Here is a 23,371-nt window from a genome sequence, read left to right on the forward strand (position 1 = left end):
AACCCCATTGTTCCCCATATTGGGATTCAAGTATAACTTGAACTTGGGAGTTTGAGGTTCAGTTGCTATGAGAAAAGTAACTAGCTGAGCTTGTACAGCATAAGGGTAATACTAGTAAGAGTAATGCTATTAATACGGCACGTTATTTTAGTATATTTCCACCATTTGATTGCAATTGGTCTTCCCATAACTTTTACTTTTGCATGCCTGCACTTTGATGCTGCCACTCATGCCGATGTGAGAGATGTAAGACAATGTGATGTGCAACAAGCATTACAATAATAGTAGTAATCGAGAGGCATAAAGGGTGTACTGTGGTTAATCTCCTTTTCCTTTTTCTTTTTTTTTTTTAAGTTTCTTGTAGTGGAAGTTTGTGTCTCTTATGGTCAATGACTCTTTTTAACAAAACTTTAATTATATGGATCAACATATGTTAAACAAAAATCATTTACTTTTGATGAAAAGAAACTATAGAGATTAAAATTTTAATAATTGAAAAATATTAGGATTGAGCTCAAATGTTGGGGCAAAAAATCAAATAAATAAAAAAAATGAGGATTAAAATTTCAAAAAAATATTATACAGAATAGAAGCCAAAATAATGAAAACATACGGATCTAAAATTTATTTTAAACCTTAATAAGTTAATAATGGGGTCTGTCTGTCACCCTCACAGTACATGTCTCCAATATGGCAGACAGGAAAACCACAGCAAGATGAGTAATATGGCAAAGATTTAGTGTCCCCACAGCAAACGCATATACTAACGATGGATATCAGTTCGGATGCTTTGAAAGCTGTGTGTAAACATTATCCCAATTCGTTAGTTTTAAAGCGATTAATATTCTTAGTAAGGTTAGGCAAATGACTTAATCTTGATTTTGCACCTCTTTAAACTTTTCTTAAACAAGAAAAAAAAAAAAAAAAAAAAAGCTAAATTTTGTGCATGTTGAAGCACACGGATGATCAAAATTATCATTTGTCACGGCCACCACCACTACCGACCTTTATCTTATTTCTGTTTCGTATATTTGTTTAATATATAGTTTGCTTGAGGACAATTGGATTTCGTTTATAGATTACTTTGGAATATTATTTCAATGTGAATGCTAAAAGGGAAAAAAATACAAATTAAAATGGGGCGGTAACTGAAATATTCACCCGTGACATTTTTTTACTTTATTTCTGCTTTTGTTTTTGTTACGTAAGGCCTGTTTGGTGTGACGTATAAGGCATGATAGTATAAGCTTATACTATACGTTATGACATTTTTCGTTGTTTGGTGTGACCATCGTATAGTATAAGCTTATATAGCATAATCCCTTAATACATCAAAACGATGTATAACTTAATTCGGCCTAAAGGTGAGGGATAAGGTCTGATGAGAGATTGATGTATTAACATTGTTGACCAATGTAATTCTCAAAAATTAATATATTATTTTGATATTAATCTATTAAAATAAAAATTAATTTTTCAATATATTAATTTTTAAAATATTGAATATTTTTATTTTTATAAAAATTAATTTATATTTGAACACACTAATCAATAAATTTTTATAAAAATCAATATCATATGACAGTTTTTGAAGAATTATATAAATTCTTTATTAAAAGATATTTTTATTAAAAATATTTATTTTTATCATATATAGTATTATATAGTGCATTACCAAATACTAAATGATATTATCTTATACAATATATTATTTTATACAATATCGTGTAAAACGCTGGATAGTATTAAAATTCAATCAGGTCTTATACTATCAACCTTTATCCTATACTATGCACCAAACATGCCCTAAGTTCATTGTCCATGTTGGAATAAAATAAGAAGAGTCCAGCAGTTATGATTTGGCTAGAATTTTTGAGTTTTGAAACTCCACTAAATTCTACTGTAAGGTATCATGTATATATTTGAATTAGCCTTCTAAATTATAACCTGCATGTTTTAGTAGGTCTTGGATCCGTAATCTATGAGTTGAAGCAAAACCCAAGTTTACCAACACTATACGCTGTAGAATGTAAACAACGGAAATAGATGAAAATTAATACAGTCCATATTGACAAGTAAATGAAGAGCAATTCACTCAAGATTTACTGGTCAAACTTTTATATAGGCGAACTTTAGTTATATTGTAACGTCTAAGATCAACCCAAAGTACAATTTTATTTTTTATTTTTTTGGTAAGCTACCCAAAGTACATTTTGGTTAAGGTTAAGCTGTGACGACTAAATAAAAATTAATCACTCAAATGGAGTAAGAAAACCGGTCTTACCAACAAAAAGTTTAAAGAGGGATTTTTTTACTACCAAATAGAAAGAATGCTGAAAATTATTTGGAGAGAGAGAAAATCATAATCCAATGGTGATTATAGAGGTAATGAATTGATAGTGAATTTTTTTAGTAGTAAGAATATCCTTCCTCAAATTTAAAATGTTAAATAACTCAAATAAAAATATTGGTATTATTTAAACAAAAAAATACCGAAGAAATAACATGTAAAAAGATGAAAATAACAAGCTGTATGTCAATCTTGCCCTACTCAATCAATTGGTTAGGGTAGGCCACCAAATTGAACAAAAAAGGGAAGAGTGTGGTCCTACTCAACCTGTGTTTGTGTAGGCCAACAAATTGGAGAAAGAAAGGGTAAAAAAATAAAAAAGGTGAGGTAAAGCCTTTTAACGTGAAGTATAATTATTTACCCCAACCTAGTTGGCAGATTGATCATATCCTTCTACTGAAAAAAAAAAAGGGGAGAATACTTTTTTGAGAGAGAGAAAAACATAAATCGGTTTATATGAAGTCGATTATCCATTACATAAAAAATGGTGAGTCCCTCAATAAAATCTTTCTCTAGTAAGAAGACTCTTAATAAGAGTAAGACAGAACCAAATCCTTTATCTATCACTAAATTATGCAAAGACTTTGGCATGAAAAAATGGCAAGACCAAGGCATTCTTGTTGCAGTGGTCATATAGATCCCTAAAAGCCTAAGAAATGGATAGATGTAAGTATAACACGTGCACTAGAAACATTATTGAAATTGAATCTCACAATATGCATTAATCTGATATCACTCTACATCCCCCTCAAGGGAAAACAGGGCAAGAGTTCAAAATGAAATAAGTTTTTTCGGCCCAAGTTCCAAATAAATCGATGACTACTGAAATTTCTGCAGCAACTTGTGGATTATCAATGATGTTTCCCGACATAAATAATATTTCCTCCTTTGTTTTCTTTTTTTAGAAAGAAAAATCTCCAACAAGTAAAAGGAAGCAAAATGCTTGCTAAGCTGGCTACAACAATGCAAACACAGCTCTAGTCCTGCTAATTTATTCTCCAACAGTCAAACCAAACCCAAATTTGTAGTCTTTTTTCCTGTGATCAAGCTGCAATGAATAAATATGAAAACAATGTCAAGCAAAAAATTAAAAATCTGACCAACTTATTTGAACATCCCCACCAAACTAGATTTTCTTGCATTCTACCCACATCCACACACATACACACAGCAGAAAAAAAGAGAGGAAATGCTCTGACCTCTGCAGAAAGAATAAAATTCAGACCCATATTTAACCGCTCCTCCAAAAATGCAGCGACACAGCCATTGGAATCAATCCTTCCCCTAAGGCGGCACTATAATAACCAAAACAAGATTGTCAGAGTACATCTTACCAAAAAAATATTCAGGGAACAAAATTGTTCATCTGACCAAAACTGGTAAATTAATTCTGAAGACAAAAGATCTAAGGAATGAGAAAACACCCAAAAAAATGTTGTGTCACAGCTCTATACTGCATATTAGCAACGTGTTCCAGTGTTATTTTCTGCCACCCCGATCATTGGCAAATGAAGTGCACATACAAGCAAACATACATATCTAATGTGTAGAGAAAATGTTAAGTTTGCCAGTCTCATGGCGTCATTATGTCTGTGGTTAAATTGAGAAGTAACAGCATTGGAGGAGTGAAACTTGAAAATATATCTAGATGTTGATGCAGAGATTGATGAATTGTCAATTTATACTCCGCCCCTCCCATTCCTGCAAGTCTCACTCCAATGCACCCATATAGATGAAAAAGAAAGCTCTATTATAACCAATATACAAAAACATAAAGTCAACTGGTCCACGTGTTCACATTCATGCTGTACTAGTTCCACTCTGATTGAATTCATGAAAGAAAAAAACTACCTGCCGGAGGATGTAATCATAACCAAAGCTAGCTGTGACATCTCTTGACAAGTAGTTACACATTAACTCAGATGCTAAAGAAACCTGAAAGGAACATTTTGTCACACATTAATTCAGATGCAAGAGAAACCAGAACGGAACATTTTGGATAAAAAATAAGAAGCTTGATTAAAAATAGCATAAATATACGATGTCATAATTGTCTCACCTTCTCAGATACCTTCTGAACATAGCTTAAAAGAACCATTCCAGTGCTAGCAACCTGCCCTGTAGCAACCTGAATGTACATGAGCAAGGTGAAAGATTTTAGTAGCCGTCAAAAATGAAAAGAAAAAGGAAACGGAATCATTGAAAATAGAATAAGATAAAACATAGCATAAGCAATGGTTGACAAGTGGATAAATAAAAAAAGCATATTATATCCTCTTAGAATTTTATGATTTCTCCAGGAAGATTAGAAAAACAAAATTCTTGAAATTGGCTGATGAAGCAGCATAATAGTAACAGGCAGAACTGTCTTAAAAATATCAGAATACATACATAAATTCATAGATAAATAAACAAACATGAAACATTTAAAATAAGATATATAAACGGAGGGAAGGAGGCAAGAAGCCAAAGAATAAGTAGGGGCAAATATTAAGCCATCATACCATTTTATCAGTGTTGTAGCGAGCAGCATAACCAACACCAGACTTCCTATGCTGACCAGCCCAAAATACCTCCCCACCCATTGACAAATGGCGTGTCACACTCTGAGAAAAGGAAGTTGATGTTATCAGTAATAAATTAGATGAGTTCACATACATCCATTTGTTCCACACCATGGAGTGGGTTGGGTTAAGAGAGGTGTTTAGGATTAAGGGAAATCAACAAAGTAATACTGAGCACATTTTTAGAAGAATAATACTCTAAAATATACCTAGTATAGAGAACACAAACTTACAAGAAATGGAACAAATATGCATCAATCCCAGGTAAAAGGAAAAAAAAAAGTTACCATAATAAATTAAATGTATCTCAAAATACACAGAAGCCAATTAAAATAAAGAAACAAATAGATTACCAAAAATAAAAATAAAATTAAAGAAAAAAATAGATAATAACAATCTAATGATCTTCACAACTCTTGATTATTAATATGAATAACAATTTACAACTAATCAAGCATTAAGATCTTAATATATACAAACCATCCCTACAACTAAAATAACTGATCAGTAAAACTATTATTATTTGAAGCAAATAGAGTCCATAGGAACCAATGAAATTAAATATCTAAACTAGAAGAACCTCGATCAGAAAATGCTGATGATACGCATATTTTTTTAATAGAAAAACGATGATGGCCTGATGGACAAGTCTACAAATTTACATAGAAGCAACCAGAAATTCTGTCATTTAACAATTAAATTGACAGATTGCCAACCACATGACCTCAAATATTATCCAAAACCAATCAATTGGCTCAATAAATGATTGTTGATTTAACTGTAAGGTTGCATCTAAAGGGGTATATTTTCCACCAAAGCTTTGAGCCTTTCTTGACTTTTAATGAAAGGGATCCAGGCACTAGTGACCAAACTACTATTGCGTGAAAAATATCAGCAACCATCAATTATCTATCTAGAATGCCTCAATTATTTCTATTTCTTGACAAAGTGCTTTCTTCCATATTAATATCTAGCACTGCATCACTAGAAACAGCCATCTTGACATAACAGTAAAACTAATTCTTGCATAGAATCCTTTGGTATCCTCCTTCCTTTTATACCCAAAAAAAAAATGACAAAAAAAAAAAAACCTTCAGTAGTTAAACTGTGTCATTCACCATTGTTGTTAAAGACTCAGAACCAGAAGAGATTAACAACAGTAAAATGGCAACTAATTCAAGCTATAAACCAGGCACCTTGAAGTTGTAAAACCTACATTTTGACATCCTTCAATTTCCTAACACAATGGTTTTTGATAAGAACCACTTCAACCCAAAACCTTAAGGTGTTGGATGAAGGCCTTTTTAATTGTTTATATTATTCTCTAACACACTCCCTTACATAAGAGTCTTTTGGGCTTGAAGCGTGGATATCGCATAGGCTCAATTTTTTTTCTTTTGGTTTATCTTATGCTTATTTAATTCCACAAGTGGGGGGAGGTGAAGATCAAACTTGTGACCTTGTGGTCACTAAAGCTCTGATACCATGTTAAGAACCACTTCAACCCAAAACCTTAAGGTGTTGGGTGAAGGCCTTTTTAATGGTTTATATTATTCTGTAACAGTTTTCATAATATAAACATGTAAAATGACCTGAATAGTCTTCTTTGTTAATCCTTGTAATGATGACCAACTTCACCCCCCCCCCCCCAAAAAAAAAAAAAAAGAAGAAAAAGAAAAGTTCTTCCACCTAGCAAATTTTTCTGACAGAATAAAATTTCATGCTGTCTTTAAAATCTTCCATCCTTATCTAGTTCACTTTTTCCATGGCTATATTATAAATATCCCGCATAATTAACCCAAAGCAGAAGAGGAAAAAGAAAATGTTACTTGAATTAAAGAATAATGGTAACACTATAATAAAAGAATACAGATCAATTTATAAGAATTTTGACATCACAAGACTATTAAATTCACGAACAATCTTTCAGATTACGAAGTCAGCAAAAAAAGTTGCACTATCTAAGAAAGCCTTGTCATCTGTTGAGCAGAATATCTAGAAACAATTTGATTATCTTTTCTCTTGTATTTTCATTAATTTTTAGAAACAGATAAGAAAAAAGAAGCATCAATAAGAGATCTAAATATCAAACTAATAAGTAACTTCAAATTTTATCATCCCAGCCATTTTGTCAATTAAATATAAGGAATAGCAATACTGCACACTGCATGCACCTGAATATAACTTGCTCCAAGTAAGGCTCCATTCCCAAATTGAAATTGTGACCTATAGTCTTTTCCCTGAAAAATACAATGAATTATAAAACAACAAAAAGACAGTTTGTATGGATAGCATGTCAAACTTCCATTGAGAAATTCCAACACAATACATTCCAAACGGAAAAGACAAAGTTCAACGGAAAAAACATGCAAATGTACAGCTAGAAGAGGAAGGCATCAAATGATCTGATCTCGAGATAGGAAACTAGAATACCTTATAATCAAAGTTGAGCATCCCATGAGACATATGTGGCTCATTCGTAAGCTGTACAAGCAGACAATAAAATAGAAGATTGTAGCAAGTTAAAGAGACAAGGAAAGCAAACAGCAAAGATACATGAGAATAAGGAGGGGTAAGGGACTTCAAACTTGAAAGTAGACTTGTCAACATAGCACCAAGCTCTTGTACTTGTAATAGAGTCTAACGTATATATACTAACTAATCAGGGAAGTAACAGAATACCGAGGGTTTGACACAAGCACATATACCTGAGCATTGGCTTTAAAAGTGAGATTTTCAGACAAATCACACTTAACTCTTGCATTTAGCCTCCCATCAGTCAATATTCTCCCCCAAAGCAACAACTGCATAAAACCATCATCATTAAGAGTGCGGTTTAAAATGAACTAGCCAAAAGGTCATTGCAATCAAACCCAAGTTACCTTAGGATGATCAATGAATGTTGATCCGAACTCATAGTGAGCGGTTGGAATTTTAATGGTCTCTGTGGACTGAGAAGGAATCTCAGTAGGTCCCATTATCACGCTGATCAGAAGACAACAATAAATGAATAAATTAATAAATAAACTTGAATAATTTCACTTCAAAATTAAGGAAATAAACGCAAGGTACCTGTGATTGAGAGAGAACTTTTGATTGAGCATCTTGGTGAAATCAAAACGCATACCCTCAAAAAGATCTGGCTTTAAAGACACTGACCAGTGACCACAAACAAAGAAATTTCAATTGTCATGTACTCGTACAAAGACATTAAGAACCCGAACTATACATTCTCCCAAATCAAGCAAGACAAAAAAAAAAGTTGAAATCAAATTTGAAAAATGAAATCCAGAAGAAAAAAAAAAGGAAAAGGAATCGAAAATGGGACTGACTCATAGCTTCGCGGTGGAGCTCTTCGAAGGGAATGGGACAAGGAAGGTTGAAGTAATCGACTTTCTCATCGACCTTGTTGTCGGCGGCAGCACTAGGAGGAACCGGGGTCGCCATTGTTAGCAGAGAAGACTGATTGTTGATTGGGTTTCTGAATTTCTAAAACCCCACCCCACAACGACCTTCGACTACTGCTAAAACCCTAGTTCTTGCATCACTCTCTTTAGCTTATTCACCTTGCGGCTAACACTTGTACCCGACCCGTTTTCTACGGGCCCAGGTTTCCGGTTTCTGGAAAAACAAATACTAACCGTTTACCCGAATCATTGCCCACCACGTTTACTCAATAATAAAAGAAAAAAAAAGTCTTTTAGTTAAAATTAGTGCATTACCCATGTGATGATGCACGAGAAAAAAAATTTAAAATTTTTGTCAGCGACCAATATTGATTAATTTCTCAAATAAAGAATGTGTCACTATTTTATTGCCGCATTTTTTTTCAATTAAGATAATGAATTGTCTTTTGAATTATCACATTTAATTCAAAAAATGCAGTGCTTAATTTTTATCTTTTAATTTAAAATTATTATAATGGTTATACATATATATTTAAAATATTTACTTATAAAAAAATTAAAAATACTTGTATCAATTTTTTTCTATTCTTGTATTATATTTTTAATTTAAAATTTTAATTTATTTTCTTTTATAGTATAAAAATGTCATATCTTAATTTTTTGTAATTAAATTTAAAATTTAAAATATTTTTTATCAACTCTGCGTATATTTTTATAATTTTAAATATTTGTTATGTAATCTATAGTTTTATATTAAGTTTAAATTTATTATTAAAATATATACATATTTTTTCCCACTACAGAAATGTCAAATACTGAACGCTTTCCCTATGCATCAAGTTTAAAATTCAAATTTAAAAAGTTTTTGAGTTTAAAATATTAAAAAAAAATTCACCCAATAGACATAATAATAAACATTATCAATAGGTTTAAAAAAAAATTCATGCAAAACGTAGTGAAAATTATTAAAGGGTTCGCTTTTTCTGCAGTTACTGCAGATAAGTTATCTATAGTAAGCTCAATACGACGTCGTTATGGGGCGGAAAATATGGTATTTTTGTAATTTTAATTTATTTCATGGTTATAATAGTCTTTATATTTATAATTTTTTAAGATTTTAATAACAAAATGACGTCGTCGTTTTGGAAATAAATACAGATAACTTATCTGCAGTAACTGCAGAAATACTTTTCTCATATTAAAATAGTCTATAAAAACTCAATGATAAACATCTTTTTCGATGCAGAAGTTGGATGGTCACTGTTCACTTAATGGTCATTCATTTTTATAGCATTTTAAATTTGGGGAAAGATATGCTTACCACCAAAAAAATTTACAACATTTACAACCAACTTAATCACCATTGATTTTCGTCAATCTAACGGTTATCATTTATTGGAAATTATTGAGTCGTATTTATCAATTAATTATTAATTCCTAATAAAATATAACCGTTAGATTGACGAAAATCAACAGTGATAGGTTGGTTGTAAATATGGTAAAAGAATTTGATAGTAAGTATATCCTGCCACTTTAAATTTTTATAATTTTTTTTACAGAATGTAGATGTCATTTTTTTTTTAATAAAAAATTTGAATTCTTTTATATTGATTATACATATATTTTGAAAAATTAATTTTTATATTTTATTTATAACTTTTATATTGGCTATACACATATATTTAAAGGGTTCATTTTTCTATAGTTAATTCAGATAAATTATCTACATTGAGTCCAAAACGGTATCGTTTTGAGGTAAAAATTAAGGTGTTTTTGTAATTTTAATTTATTTCAGGGTTATAATAGTCTTTATAATTATAATTTTTTAATATTTCAACACCAAAACGATGTCGTTTTGAAAGTAAATGCAGATAACTTATCTGCAGTAACTGCATAAATATTTTTTTGATATTTAAAATGTTTACGATAAATCTTTTTTAGAAAAATACTTTTACGAATTTTTTTTCTCTTTTTTATTATTTTTTAAGTTGAAATTTTAATTTATTTTCTTTTAAATATAAATAAGTCAATCTTATTTTTTTGCAGTTACATTTCAAATTATAATTATTTTTTATCATCTCTACATATATTTTTGTATTTTTAAATATTTTTTATTTTAATGTAAAATTTTATATTATATTTAAATTTATTATATATATATTTTTTCCCACTGCAAAAATATTAAATGCTGAACTCTTTTCCTGCACATCAAATACAAATTTCAAATTTAAATAGTTTGAATTTAAATATTAAATATTTCCTACGCAATAGACATAAACTCTTAAACACTATTAATAAGATTAACAATTTTTCATTCACGAAGTAGTGAGAAACATTAAAATAGTCTGTAGAATACTTAATCGCTAACATATTTTTATAATGTATGAGTTGGATGGTCACTAAATAATCATTCATTTTTATAGAGTTTATATTTTTATAATAATTTTTTACAGAATGGTAGATGTCATTTTTTATTTAAATAAATTTTTTCAATTATTATGTATTAATTCTACATATATTTTAAAGAATTAATTTTTATCTTTTAATTTATAATTTTTATATTGGTTATACATATATATTTAAAACGGCTATGTTAAAAAAAATACTTTTACGAATTTTTTTTTCTCTTTTTATATTATTTTTTCAAGTTACTTTAATTTATTTTCTTTTAAAGTATAAATAAGTCATTCTTTTTTGGCAGTTAAATTTCATAATTAAATTACTTTTTATCAACTTTACATATTTTTTTATAATTTTAAATATTTTTTATTTAATCTATAATTTTATAATATATGTAAATTTATAATATATTTTTTTTCCCAATGCATAAATATTAAATGCTAAATTTTTTTCTACCCATCAAGTTCAAAATTCAAATTTAAATAAGGTAATTTTTTCCCACCCGCACCGTTAATTAAGGTATTTAATTAATTAATTATGCAAAATTAGGAAATGATTCCATAATTGACCCTAATAATTATTAAGAGGCTTTAATAATTATGGTAAGTGATTAAGAATGCTGAAAGTCGTTTTTCGGAAGAAAAGTGCAGATACCGGTTCTGCTAGTCGGTATAAATGCGTACCGAAAAAGTATCCAGAAAAATTAAAGTAAGTGCATGATAATTACTAGAATAATATGTAGGACTTGTAAAACGAGTTTCAAGTCCAAATAATGAGAACTGGTGCTAGAAACCGGTACTGGCTTTGAAAAGCGCGTACCGGAAAGGTGCTCAGAAAAATGTAATAAAAATATAATAATTCTTGGAAAAATGTGTAGTTTCAGAATCCAAAGTTTGGGATTAAAATGTTAAGCGTAGCAATTAAAGTTAATATTGTGTGCTTAAGTGAGTTTTGGCTATATATACTCTTACTAAGGGCACAATGCCCTAGAAAACTGCCTCTTCTTCGTGGGATTTGGTGGCTGGTCTGATTGTGTCACTGTTTCATCCATTTCTCCTCAATTTCTTGAGCAAGCATTCACCTTTGATGTTTGTTCTTCCATTTAAACACTTGGTAAGGGTGAGGGTTGGCCTTGGGACTGCATTGTGGTGCTGTTTCTGAGTTAGAGAACCTGTGTGAGGGAGTTTGAATAGCTGCGTTTTCTGTTCTTGAGGGGTGTGACCTTTTGTTGGCATTTTGATGCTCCAAGGTGCCTTCTTGTTGAGTGAAAGACCTACTTCTTGTACATTTTCGTGCACATCCTTGAGTCAGACTTGAGGGGCTGTGTTGAGCTCCAAGAGCATCTCCATTCTGAGTTTTGAGCCTTGGTATGTTATACCACCCTTTGATCTTGATTTTTATGCTCAAAAATGGAAGCTTGATGCATGTTAAGGTTAAAAGATGATAACTTGTTGTTGGGTAAGGCTTAACACATCTAGAAATGCATGTTTAAGTGTTTAAAATCGGTAAAAACCCAACCTTGAAGGATATCTTCACGAAATGCAGAAACTGCATTCTGTCGTGAAATATCCGAATATCTGCCCATGGAATATCCGGATATTGGATATCCGGATATGTGATATCAGGATATGGGGTTTTGAGATATCTGGATATTGGATATCCGGATATGGGAATCTGTATATCCGGATATTACCTATCCGGATATGGACAGTGAGATATCCGGATATTGCATATCCGGATATGGTCCCGAGTAATATTCGGATATTCTGGGATTTCGCAGAACAGTAGCTGTGCTGTGTGTACAATAGGCTATTGAGGGTTTGTGGACCCTAGATTGATGAAGTTGAACTTCCGTATTTAATGGACTAAGCCAGAATCATGGAATTTAGGGCTTGTGGCTTTGTTATAAGCTTTAAGACATTAAAACGTAATGAAAAGGTGTTGTCTTTAATTTGTATGCATGTGGTACATGTTTATTGATTTATATTTGGTCCATATCAGATTATGATCTGCTGTGATTGGACTTTGAGCTTGTGGCATTGGATAGCTAGCTTAGAGGTAAGCTTTCGTGTCCTCGATTTAGCCATGTTGTGGTTCCACCATGTCCCATGGGGATATGGTATATGCATGTTGTGTTACATGCTTTTGATGTCTTGGAAATGTTGTTGAGCTATTGTATGTTAGTGCCTTGTGGATATGCATGGAGGTGTTCCACCTATACGGTAAGCCTGAGTATGTAGAACATACAAGAGGGTGAGGCTGTGGGTGAGGTGCAAGCGGTGTTCCTTGTACTACATGTAGGGAATAGACGTATTCCTACATTTCTCTGGCCAGTAGATAGTGATTACACACATGCCATGGATATATGTTGCACTACATAGTTTTGGAACTAGTTTTGGAACTGATAATGATATAAATGCTTTTAGAACTTATATTGCACATGTAAGTGAGCTTGGGGTGGAAGATCCTTGAGGACCCCTTTGTCTTACTGAGATTTCTTGTTTAGAGATCTCACCCCACGTTTGGGGAATGCTTATTTCAGGATCAGGTAATGTTGAGACCTCAGGCGGCAGGAGGCCGGAGCTGAGTTAGATTGCTGTTATATTATGCTGTCATGATTGGATGCTGGTTATGCATGCTGTTTATATGCTTACAGCTTCAGTTATGTTTTTGGAGTTTTATGTTGAGATTGGTTGTTTACTATGTTTATTTGGTGAGCATGGGGATTGTCCATGACACATAGTATTGTTATGTCTTGATTATGTCTTGAGTCTTTCGGTGTTGTAATAATGTATCAGGATTTTGTCCGGATTACGAGATGTGATATCGTGATGTAGATACACCCTTTATTTATATATTGAGGTAATTCAGTAGATATCTTATTGCAATTTACATACAGGCGTTATTTTATGAAATTGATTAAGTAATCAAGTTGGTAATTGATAATGACGTCATAATTGAAAAGAAAAAGAATATTCCGCATTTTTTTTATTAAGCACCGCTTAATACGATGAAATGTCAATATTCCGAGTATACACGGGGTGTTACAATAGGCTTAATAATTTTTCACACAGAAAATAATAGGAAATATTAAAATAGTTTGTAAAATACTTAATGGCTAACATCTTTTTATGATGCAAGAGTTGAATGGTCTCTAAAAAATAATTCATTTTTATAATTTATTTTTTACATAATGATGAATATCATTTTTATTCAAGTTAAAAATTTAAATTCTTTTCTATTTTTTTATACATAATTCTTTTGCATTAACTATACATGTTCTTTGAAAAATTAATATTTTTATCTTTTAATTTATAATTTTTATATTGGTTATACATATATATTTTAAATGTTTATGTTAAAAAAATTAATAAAAAATATTTGTACAAATTTTTTTAAAGAGCATGGACAATTTCCTAATATGGACGGGAATTATTTATTAAGGATAACCTCTATGGTAGTTTGCTTAAAAGAATAATGATGCCAGACATGTTTAATATTTTTCTATTAAATAATGCAATTGAATTTACCAAATATAAAATAATGCAACTAAAATTCAAACCTGCAAGTTACTGCATATATAATCTAAATTCTTTTATTAACCACCTTCCAATTCCTTATGTATTTCTTCAGTGCAATTCACAATTCTATCAAGCTAAAATGTAATACATTACCCAAGTTTAAAGTCAAGGGTAGCTCAGTTGGCAGCTGAGCTCCCAAGGGATTGCTTGGTGCAGGGATCAAACCCTGCCTCAAGCAGTTTCTTGGAAAATCTTTGGGGGCCAGAGGATAAGCCAAAAATCTTCGGTTGGGGATTAGTCTCGTCCTTTCTCCGGTTGCGAAGCTTAGTGCACCCACTGTTACAATGAGGGGCTAGCCCAAACGGGCCGTACCCCGAAGGCATGGTGCCGGAGAAGGTTGAATGGGGATACCTCCTGGCAATGTACCAAAAAAAAAAAAAAAAGTTGTCTCTTCGAGTACTGTTATTATGAATGTAAATATAGCACCATATTTCAAGCGATTATATATAGGGTGCTCATAGATTTTTATCTTATTGTGTTTTTCAATATTATTTCTTTTTCAGAAATCACACTTTATATTTAAATAATTAAAAAATAAATATTATTATTGTGTAAATGTGTTATAAAGAATATGTATGTCTCTAAGTCATTGTAAAACGCATTTTACTATAAATACTTTTTAGGGTTTAAAAAGTCAAAAATTAAAATTTCAAATGATATATTGTTGTTCATTAATAGAATTGAAAAAAATTAATATGAAAAGGAAAGAATATATAATAATATATCCTTTTAGTTATTATAAAGCCACAATTGCATGGTGCATATACAAATAAAATAAAATAAAATGAGAATATGCAAAATCAAAAAATTTATTAACATATAAAATTATTATATTAATATTATATTACTAACATTTTATTAATATTTAACGTGACATGCATTTAAAAAATATGAAAATGAAATCATCTAATTATATTTTTATTGATGTTTAATTTTTATAAAATTTGACACAAACAATCAAATAATAAATAAAACTAATTCAATGATTAAATTTATAAAAATCATATTTTACATAAGAAGCCCCTACATGAGTAATAGAGAAGTCCTTATAAGTAAGCAATTATTTAAAAAAAATAAAAAATAATGAAGCACGAAGATCTCTATAAAATTGAATAATATTATAATGATATATTACATCAGGTATATTATTTATCAGGATCTAAATGAAAGAAAAGTTGAGAAAAAATGGTTTTAGAAAGCATATACAAATCAAGTGGCTCCTATACAGTGAGTCAGACATCCGCTAATGATCATATTTTATGTCATCTTTTTCTGCAGCAAGAGGATTAGGATGCACTTGATGCACAAATTGTCTTTTTACTCTTGGACGTTGTTCAGCTAGTTTCTTTGTGCTCTCATATTGATCCATGCTTTGAGAGAGGATTGACAACCTTTCCAATCTCAATTGTCTGACAAAGTAAAATTTTGAGAATTAAATGACTTACAAAAAGGGCAATAAAAAAATGACCAATAAATTTTTTAGCAAATTGACCACAAACCTGAATTGAATCCAATTCAACTTTGCGCAAATCGTTCTCAACTCCTTTTGTATAATCTCTAAGTTTTAGTACCTTTACATAGTATATTTGCAACTACTTAAACAAAACAAAGCAACACAACAACATAATATATTGTATCCATTTCAATAACAGAGTTTTAAACATAATGTTGGCAAAATAACTTACTTCATTGTTCTTACATTCTTCCAGTTCCTATTGTAGTCCTTCCAGCAATATATCATCCCTGCAAAATTAAGCTAACCTAAACATATGAAACTTGTAGTAACACCATTTTAAATCTAAATCTCAAGCTCAAAAGTGTACAAACCAAAACGAAAGGTAATAAACACAAAATATATCTTAAATTTGAAAGGAGGAGTATAAGAAAGTGTAGACATGCTTGGATCTTCTTCCAATGTTATTTGCTCAACAAATGCTCTCATATCAAAATAAAGTATAGAACAATGAACATGGAAGATCAACAAACATGAAATAGAAAACTATAAACACATAAATAATGAGTAAGCTTATGCAAAAGAACAGTTTGAGAAGATGAAGAAGAAAAACATATATAAATAGAACAAATATGTGTACAAAAGGTGATTACCAAAGGAAAATATGCAGCAACACATATTCTATTTATACATATACTACATACTAAAAAAAAAATTAAACTCATTTTTTATTTCAAAAATTTATTTTTTGAAGCTTCTAACAATGAATATGATTAACAATTATCCATGCAAAAAGTAGCGGGAACAATTAATAGGGTTAACATTTTCAATGTAGGAAGTAGTGGGACGTTAATACAACTGTCTGCCACTGAAAAATTTTAAAAACTAATGATAATTCAAATTCGAATTGTTTCTAAAAGTGGAAAAAATTTAAGTTGTTTGTAGTGTGAACACAAAGTGGATAATGCATGAAAAATTGACAGGTCATCAAATTTGCCAACAAATGGTTTTGCTTTAGAATAGATATATAGATTAGTGTATTTTATTTAAAATTTAAATTTATAAAAAAATCTCCCACTTTTTCTCCCATAATTTTCAATTGTGTATCTCCTTTTTCACTTAAAATGGAAAAAAAAACATTTGTTCTTTTAAAATGATACAAAATTATGGGGAAGGATATTGTAACAACTAATTAGGGTTACTACCAATTAATTTCATCGTTGGATCGATTATGTGGATCCAACGATTATATTTATCTCCATATTTGTATGATTATGATTCCTCATATTTAATACTTTATATTTATTTTCACCTTTGTATGGTTATGATTTCTCATATTTAATTATTCACATTAAATATAAAAAATAATAACCATACAAAGATGAAAATAAATATAATCATTGGATTAACATAATCGATCTAACGATGAAATTGATTGGTAGTAACATTGACAGTAATCTTAATTGGTTGTTACAATATCCTACCCTCAAAATTATATCCTTTATAAGGACAAATATTTTTCCCTAATAAAATTAGTGAAATTTTTAGGGGAAGGATATTGTAACAACCAATTAGTGTTACTACCAATCAATTTACCGTTAGATCGATTATGTTGATCTAACAATTATATTTATTTCCATATTTGTATGGTTATAATTCTCCATATTTAATATTTTATATTTATTTTCACATTTGTATGGTTATGATTCCCTACATAAAGACGAAAATAAATATAACCGTTGGATCAAAATAATCGATCTAACGGTGAAATTGATTGGTAGTAAAATAGACGGGCCTAGCCTTTTTAAAAAGCCTATTTTTTTTATAACAAAAAGCCTATTTAGAAAATAGGCCATAGACTTTGTTTGTACATGTAGGGCCTATAAGCCTACAGGCCGACCTAAATCATATTATTCATTTTAAATAAAATAAAATAAAATAATTATTTTAATAATTTTGAATAATAAAGTAATATTATTTTAGTTATTCTTTTAATTGTTGAATATTTAATACAGACTAACAGGTCTAGTCCAAGACTTTTATTTTTTAAATATAGGTCAGGTCAGACTTGTAATTTGGGGCCTACATAAGCTAATGAGACAAAACAGACCCAATGTTTTTTTACATAGGCCTGACCTATTTAAGCTAAAGCCTACCCTAGCCTAGTTTATTTACACCCCTAGTAGTAACATTAATTGGTTGTTACAATATCTTCCCCGTCTTTTTATGTCAATTTGTTCAGCTTTTTATTTTTTGTAATTTAATTTAGGTATTGGTGTTCACTTTTTTTCCGCATAAAACAAAGTGTTTGGTGTTTGTCATTTTAAATGACATAAGTTATGTCATTTTAGGAGAGAGATAGACACGAGGAATGAAAATCATGGAAGGAGAAAGTGAGTGGTTTTTTTTAATTTAAATTTTAAATAAAAAATATTTTTTGTATCTATCTCTCTTAAAATGATATAATTTTATGTCATTTAAAATGACAAACAATTTTTCCTAAAACAATTTGGGACGGATTACAACAATCCCGGTTAGTGAATTCTTCGTAATGAAAAATTCTTAATACAAATTGAATTCGAGTTTTTGTGTGTGTGTGCGCTATTGCAATTGAATCTTGTTGATTATCCAATAATAATTGTTCACCATAAAAGTTGACCGTAACTCATGCAACTGTTATCTATAATATTTGAGAATTTGGATTCTACCGTTGATGCTTCGAAAAGAATTTCACTTAATCAACACCCTGAGTTCGAAACTGTATGGAGAATTGATTATAATATAAACTCAATTATTTGACTTATTATCCATATGTTTTTCAGACGGAAAATAACTTGAATATTAGAGTTCATGACAATTTTTAGTTTGATCAATAGATATTTAATGAATACACATTGAGTAGTGTGATTGTACAATTCGTATGTTCCATCCTATTTTTTATTTTTTTAGTACATATGTTCCATCCTATTTAAAATCCGATCAGAAAGAAAATTAACTCGAGGAGACAGTGTAGACTCTTTATACATCTCATTTTCGGCAGGTGTAGTTTTATTTATGGGAAAAATGTTTGTCATTTTAAATGACACAAAGTTATGTCGTTTTTAATAAAGCTACGTCGTTTTGGTAAATTTTTACATTTTCTCTCCTCCATTTTCTTTTTATTTCTAATTTTATAAATTAGAGAAAATGATAAAACACACTAAAACGACGTAATTTCATTAAAAATGACACAAAATTATGTCATTTAAAATAACAAACACTAAATCCTTTATTTATCCTAAAAATATAAATACAAAATCCTTTATTTATCCTAAAAATATAATTTCTCCTGTCAATGGAGATAAGTTATTATCGATAATTTTAGGACAAAAATCAAAGTATTTTGATAATTCTAATATATTGCAGGATTATATTAATCTTTATTGTTATAATTTTTTAATTTTATAATCTAAAATGACATTATTTTGAGTTCACTGAGATAACTTTGACCGGAGAAATATTTTTTCCATATTTAAATCATTCTTATGTTTAGTTCATGGAAAAAGTGTTTACATCTCGTTTAAACTTCCGTGCTGCGTTATATGAAAAATATACAGAACAATAAAGGCGAATGCATTAATTAATTTGAAATGAAAACAAACATTCCAGCTCCCTTAACAGAGTAGGAGAAAAGACCACTCATTTTGTGAGGGGATTGGCGTTGTTGAACAAACGGATATATGCATAATTTCGCTATTCAAACCTTAGAAATGCATTTAATATCACGGAAACCCGTTTTAGCCCAATTTGTTCCATCGAAAACAATATGGCCAATTACCCGGAATTGATAAATTTTGTTGTTATAACTGAATAAACACTTGATTTCAAAATTCATAGACACAGAAACTGATTGAATAGGTGGGAGGGGAATGCTATACACCCCAACTATGGCAACACAGGAATGAGAATCAGTAAACAGAGATGAGGGTTACGAGGTAGACAGTTAATAATATATTAGCAGTTCCCTCCAACTGGCTGGGTAGAGATGAATTCGGATGTGTATATTCTAGATGGAGCCAACGATACAGTGGAGAAGCGATTAGAGATGCTGTTAGTTCTTGGCGGGGTTCAACCCAAATTCTTGATCAATTATCATGCAGACCTTTGGACTTTGGGGATCTTTGCAAGGGAATTGGGCTTTCACCAAGGTAGATACAGAACTGCGTTCTCGAAATGAAACATGCGGAGAAGGTGGCAGACGAGGAAGGGCATCCAAAACTGTTGGCATTAACAGATAAACTATAGACACACATTGGCTAGGATTTCTCGCGTAACAAGTTCGGCATGTTTAATGTTTAAGGGGGTGTTGCGGATTTCGTGAGATGATTTATTCGTTCATGTATATACACTTTTTTTTTTTGGTACATTGGCAAGAAGTATCCCCGTTCAACCCATGCCCTCGGGTACGGCCCGTTTGGGCTAGCCCCTTATTGTAAGGGTGAGTGCACTAAGAATTTAAGAATTTTTGGCTTATCCTCTTACCCCAAAGATTTTCTAAGAAACTGCTTGAGGCAAGGTTTGATCCCCTGCACCAAGCAATCGCTGGGAACTCAGCCGGCAGCTGAGCTACCCATTTTACATAGCCAAAAGCCAAAAGAATACACAACCGCTGATAGCAAATAATCATTCATATGCAGAGAAACACCAGCCCCGTGTCCAAATTGTAATGTAATTGAATTAAAACATAATTAACCAAAGGAAGTTAGGAACTCAATCCATTCAAGCCATAATAATATAACCTAACATCCCTGATTTGAAAAAAAGGAACCACTAGCACAAACAACATGACAACATTTAAAGAAGCAAGAACGAGATCCAAACACACATTATACGGATTGCTTAATCCCCCAATCATCAAACACGCAAACTGATTCAAATCCAGATATAATAGTTTAAATTAACAAAAAGATAATTAACTGAGCAATTTTATAAAATTGTATTCAAAATCTGAATAACAAACGAGCGCGCAGCTAAATAGATGAAACCAAAACTGAGACAAGAGAAACGAAATTAACGATAAGACTTCTGAAACCTAGCACGAGCACCACGACCACCGAACTTCTTGGGCTCACAGCGCCTGGGATCAGCCACAAGGAGTGTGCGGTCGTACCTGACGAGGATATCCTTGATCTCCTTCTTGCTCTGCTCATCCACGTACTTTTGGTAGAATGCAACCAGTGCCTTCGCTATGCTCTGACGGATGGCGTAGATCTGCGAGGTGTGTCCTCCTCCCTTCACGCGGATCCGCATGTCCACGCCGGCGAACCGGTGCCTCCCGAGGAGGAGAATCGGCTCGAACGCCTTGAACCGGAGGATCTCCGGTTCAACTAGCTCGATTGGACAGCCGTTGATCTTGATCAGACCACGACCTCGCTTGCAGTATGTCACTGCAACTGCCGTCTTCTTGCGACCGAAACATTGAACCTGCTCCAATGCTGGTGTCGCCATTCTCGTCCGATTCAAAATTTCAAGATTAGGGTTTCAAACAGAAACTGGTACGCTTATATATATACCCACCAATTAGGGTTTTTGAGATTGCTAAAATACCCCATTCGCCGCTCCTAATTGCGGCCTGCCATGCTTCCTACCTGGTGTAATAAACAATAAGGCCTGGCCCAACACTGCACTTAAAAAAATTGTAAATGTAATCAATAATTAATTTAAGTGATTTTTTTTTTCTTTTTAAAAGATTTAAAATTTTAAGTGAGGGAAAGGTAAAAATTAATATTTTTTATTTAAAATTTAAATTAAAAAATCACTCATTTTTTTCTCATAGTTTTTATTGTTTGTGACTTTGTGTCTTTCTTTCTTCTAAAATAATAATAATTTTTTTTTTTACTAAAATGATTTAACTATATATTCTTTAAAACAACATCAAATCCATTAAAAGAATTTAATTTTCTCATGTTGCATTAGAATTGAATTCTTATGTTATGACTCAACTAGTGGTAAACCTCGTATATGTGTCATTTAACATCATATGCACCACTGAAACTTGTGGACCATTAGGATTTTGAAGTCCGCAATCTATGAATAAAATTATGGCACGAGTACTAAAAGAAAAATCAAGTTAATGACATAGAAGATGTAGCAACATATTTCACAAAGCTATGGTATTTGTTAAAGGAAAAAGTATATCTTCTCCGGATAAAGTTATCTTCAATGAATTTAAAATGACTTTAAAATGATATTATTTTGAGGTTATAAGATTAAAAAAATTATAATAATACAGACTAATATAATCCTACAATATATTATAATTACAAAAATACCTTAATTTTCACTTCAAAACGATATCATTCTGGGCTTATCCTAAGAAATCTTTTACCCTTTGTTAAATTAATATATGCATCAATTTACCAAAAAAATAAAAATTAATATATGCATCAAAGTTATTCTAATGGGTTTCTCTGAATTTTCAAAACAATCTTTTAGAGGAATAGGAATCCAAAACTCTTTTGGGTATCAGCTATTGCTCCAACGACTACTGTAGTAGTTGCTGGCGGTTTTACGTACCTCGTCAAGGGCCAAAATCATGGAATTCAAGTTGTGAGTTATACACAATTTTATCTGTTCATCAATCGATCTAAACCGATTCAAACCGCAGTGACCGAACCGAAAAAACGAAAACCGAATAAATCGAAAATCGAAAAATCGAAAACCGAAAAAAAATCGCAAATTTTAATTGGATTAGATTAGTTTTTGGATGAATTGATGAAAACCGATCCAATCCAAACCGATCCAATATATTAACTCTCCTCTACTTACTTGGGTCTTTCTCCAATCATAGCCCAAAAATTTCTAAACCCAAAACCCATTAGGTATCAACTAAACCCAAGAAAAAATCTAGTCACATCTCATCAATAAAATTTTATCTTTGTAGAGCTTCATATCTTATTGCAAAAAAAAAAAAACTATATTATAGTTTACTAATGCTTTTGTATTTAAAAAATAATAATTTACAAAGCCAATATATACAAAAGATGTTATTTGTATAATAATCATGAAATAATTTTAAGATTTTCAAAAAACTGAAAACCGATCCAATCCAAACCGAAAAAGTTTGGATTGGATCGGATCAGATTTGAAAAAAAAATCAAACCGAATGGGTGATTATATGATCAAACCGAAGGGATTTGATCGGATGATTTTTGTTTCCAAAACCGATCCAATCCAGACCGCGAACACCCCTAATTTTACCCCACCCTTGTTGACTCGGGTCAACCTTGACCCCTCTCCTCTGAGGGTTAGGGTCACAAATTGAACTCTATATGCATATCGATTCCTCCGACCCTCAAAACTCGGCCGGATTTCAGTGAGTCCCAGGTCAGAAGGGTCAAAGGGGTCACTACATGTTTGTTTTTTTTAAAAAATAAGAGTAAAGACCCGAATTGGTCCCTGACAAAAAACTCGGTGCCCAAATTAGTCCCTCACAAAAATAAACTCGTTAGATAGTCCCCAACAAAGTGAAACAGGACCCACGTTAGTCCTTCTGTCAATCCAAAACTCACGGTGTCAATGACGGTGATGACGTGTCACGTTAAGTGACATGCTGGAGGCCACGTGGGTTGAGGAAC

General features: G+C 31.2%; 2 protein-coding genes across 2 annotated transcripts; both read right to left on the minus strand.

Annotated features, from left to right (window-relative positions):
• Positions 1–2,986: 2,986 nt before the first annotated feature.
• Positions 2,987–8,432, minus strand: LOC133316805 (mitochondrial import receptor subunit TOM40-1-like). The gene is made up of 11 exons (XM_061518587.1): positions 8,247–8,432; positions 7,987–8,068; positions 7,797–7,899; positions 7,623–7,718; positions 7,348–7,398; positions 7,089–7,154; positions 4,855–4,956; positions 4,410–4,478; positions 4,202–4,285; positions 3,550–3,645; positions 2,987–3,398 (listed from the first exon to the last, which is right to left on the minus strand). The coding sequence occupies exons 1-11, from the start codon at positions 8,359–8,361 to the stop codon at positions 3,342–3,344; spliced, it is 921 nt and encodes a 306-aa protein (XP_061374571.1). The 5' UTR covers positions 8,362–8,432; the 3' UTR covers positions 2,987–3,341.
• A 12,230-nt stretch (positions 8,433–20,662) lies between these two features.
• LOC133316806 (small ribosomal subunit protein uS9) lies at positions 20,663–21,281 on the minus strand. The gene has a single exon (XM_061518588.1). The coding sequence runs from the start codon at positions 21,240–21,242 to the stop codon at positions 20,805–20,807; it is 438 nt and encodes a 145-aa protein (XP_061374572.1). The 5' UTR covers positions 21,243–21,281; the 3' UTR covers positions 20,663–20,804.
• Positions 21,282–23,371: the final 2,090 nt, after the last annotated feature.

Source organism: Gastrolobium bilobum, unplaced genomic scaffold, assembly GCF_033153095.1.
Source record: "Gastrolobium bilobum isolate Gb01-03AN ecotype WA unplaced genomic scaffold, APGP_CSIRO_Gbil_v1 utg993, whole genome shotgun sequence".
In the NCBI taxonomy this organism is placed as follows: domain Eukaryota; kingdom Viridiplantae; phylum Streptophyta; class Magnoliopsida; order Fabales; family Fabaceae; genus Gastrolobium; species Gastrolobium bilobum.

Coding starts and splice junctions, on each gene's coding strand:
- LOC133316805 (XM_061518587.1), bottom strand. CDS start 8,361: ATGGCGACCCCGGTTCCTCCTAGTGCTGCCGCCGACAACAAGGTCGAT. Junction 7,719..7,796: donor CATTCATTGATCATCCTAAG/GTAACTTGGGTT, acceptor GGTTTTATGCAG/TTGTTGCTTTGGGGGAGAAT. Junction 3,399..3,549: donor ATTTTATTCTTTCTGCAGAG/GTCAGAGCATTT, acceptor TATTCATTGCAG/CTTGATCACAGGAAAAAAGA.
- LOC133316806 (XM_061518588.1), bottom strand. CDS start 21,242: ATGGCGACACCAGCATTGGAGCAGGTTCAATGTTTCGGTCGCAAGAAG.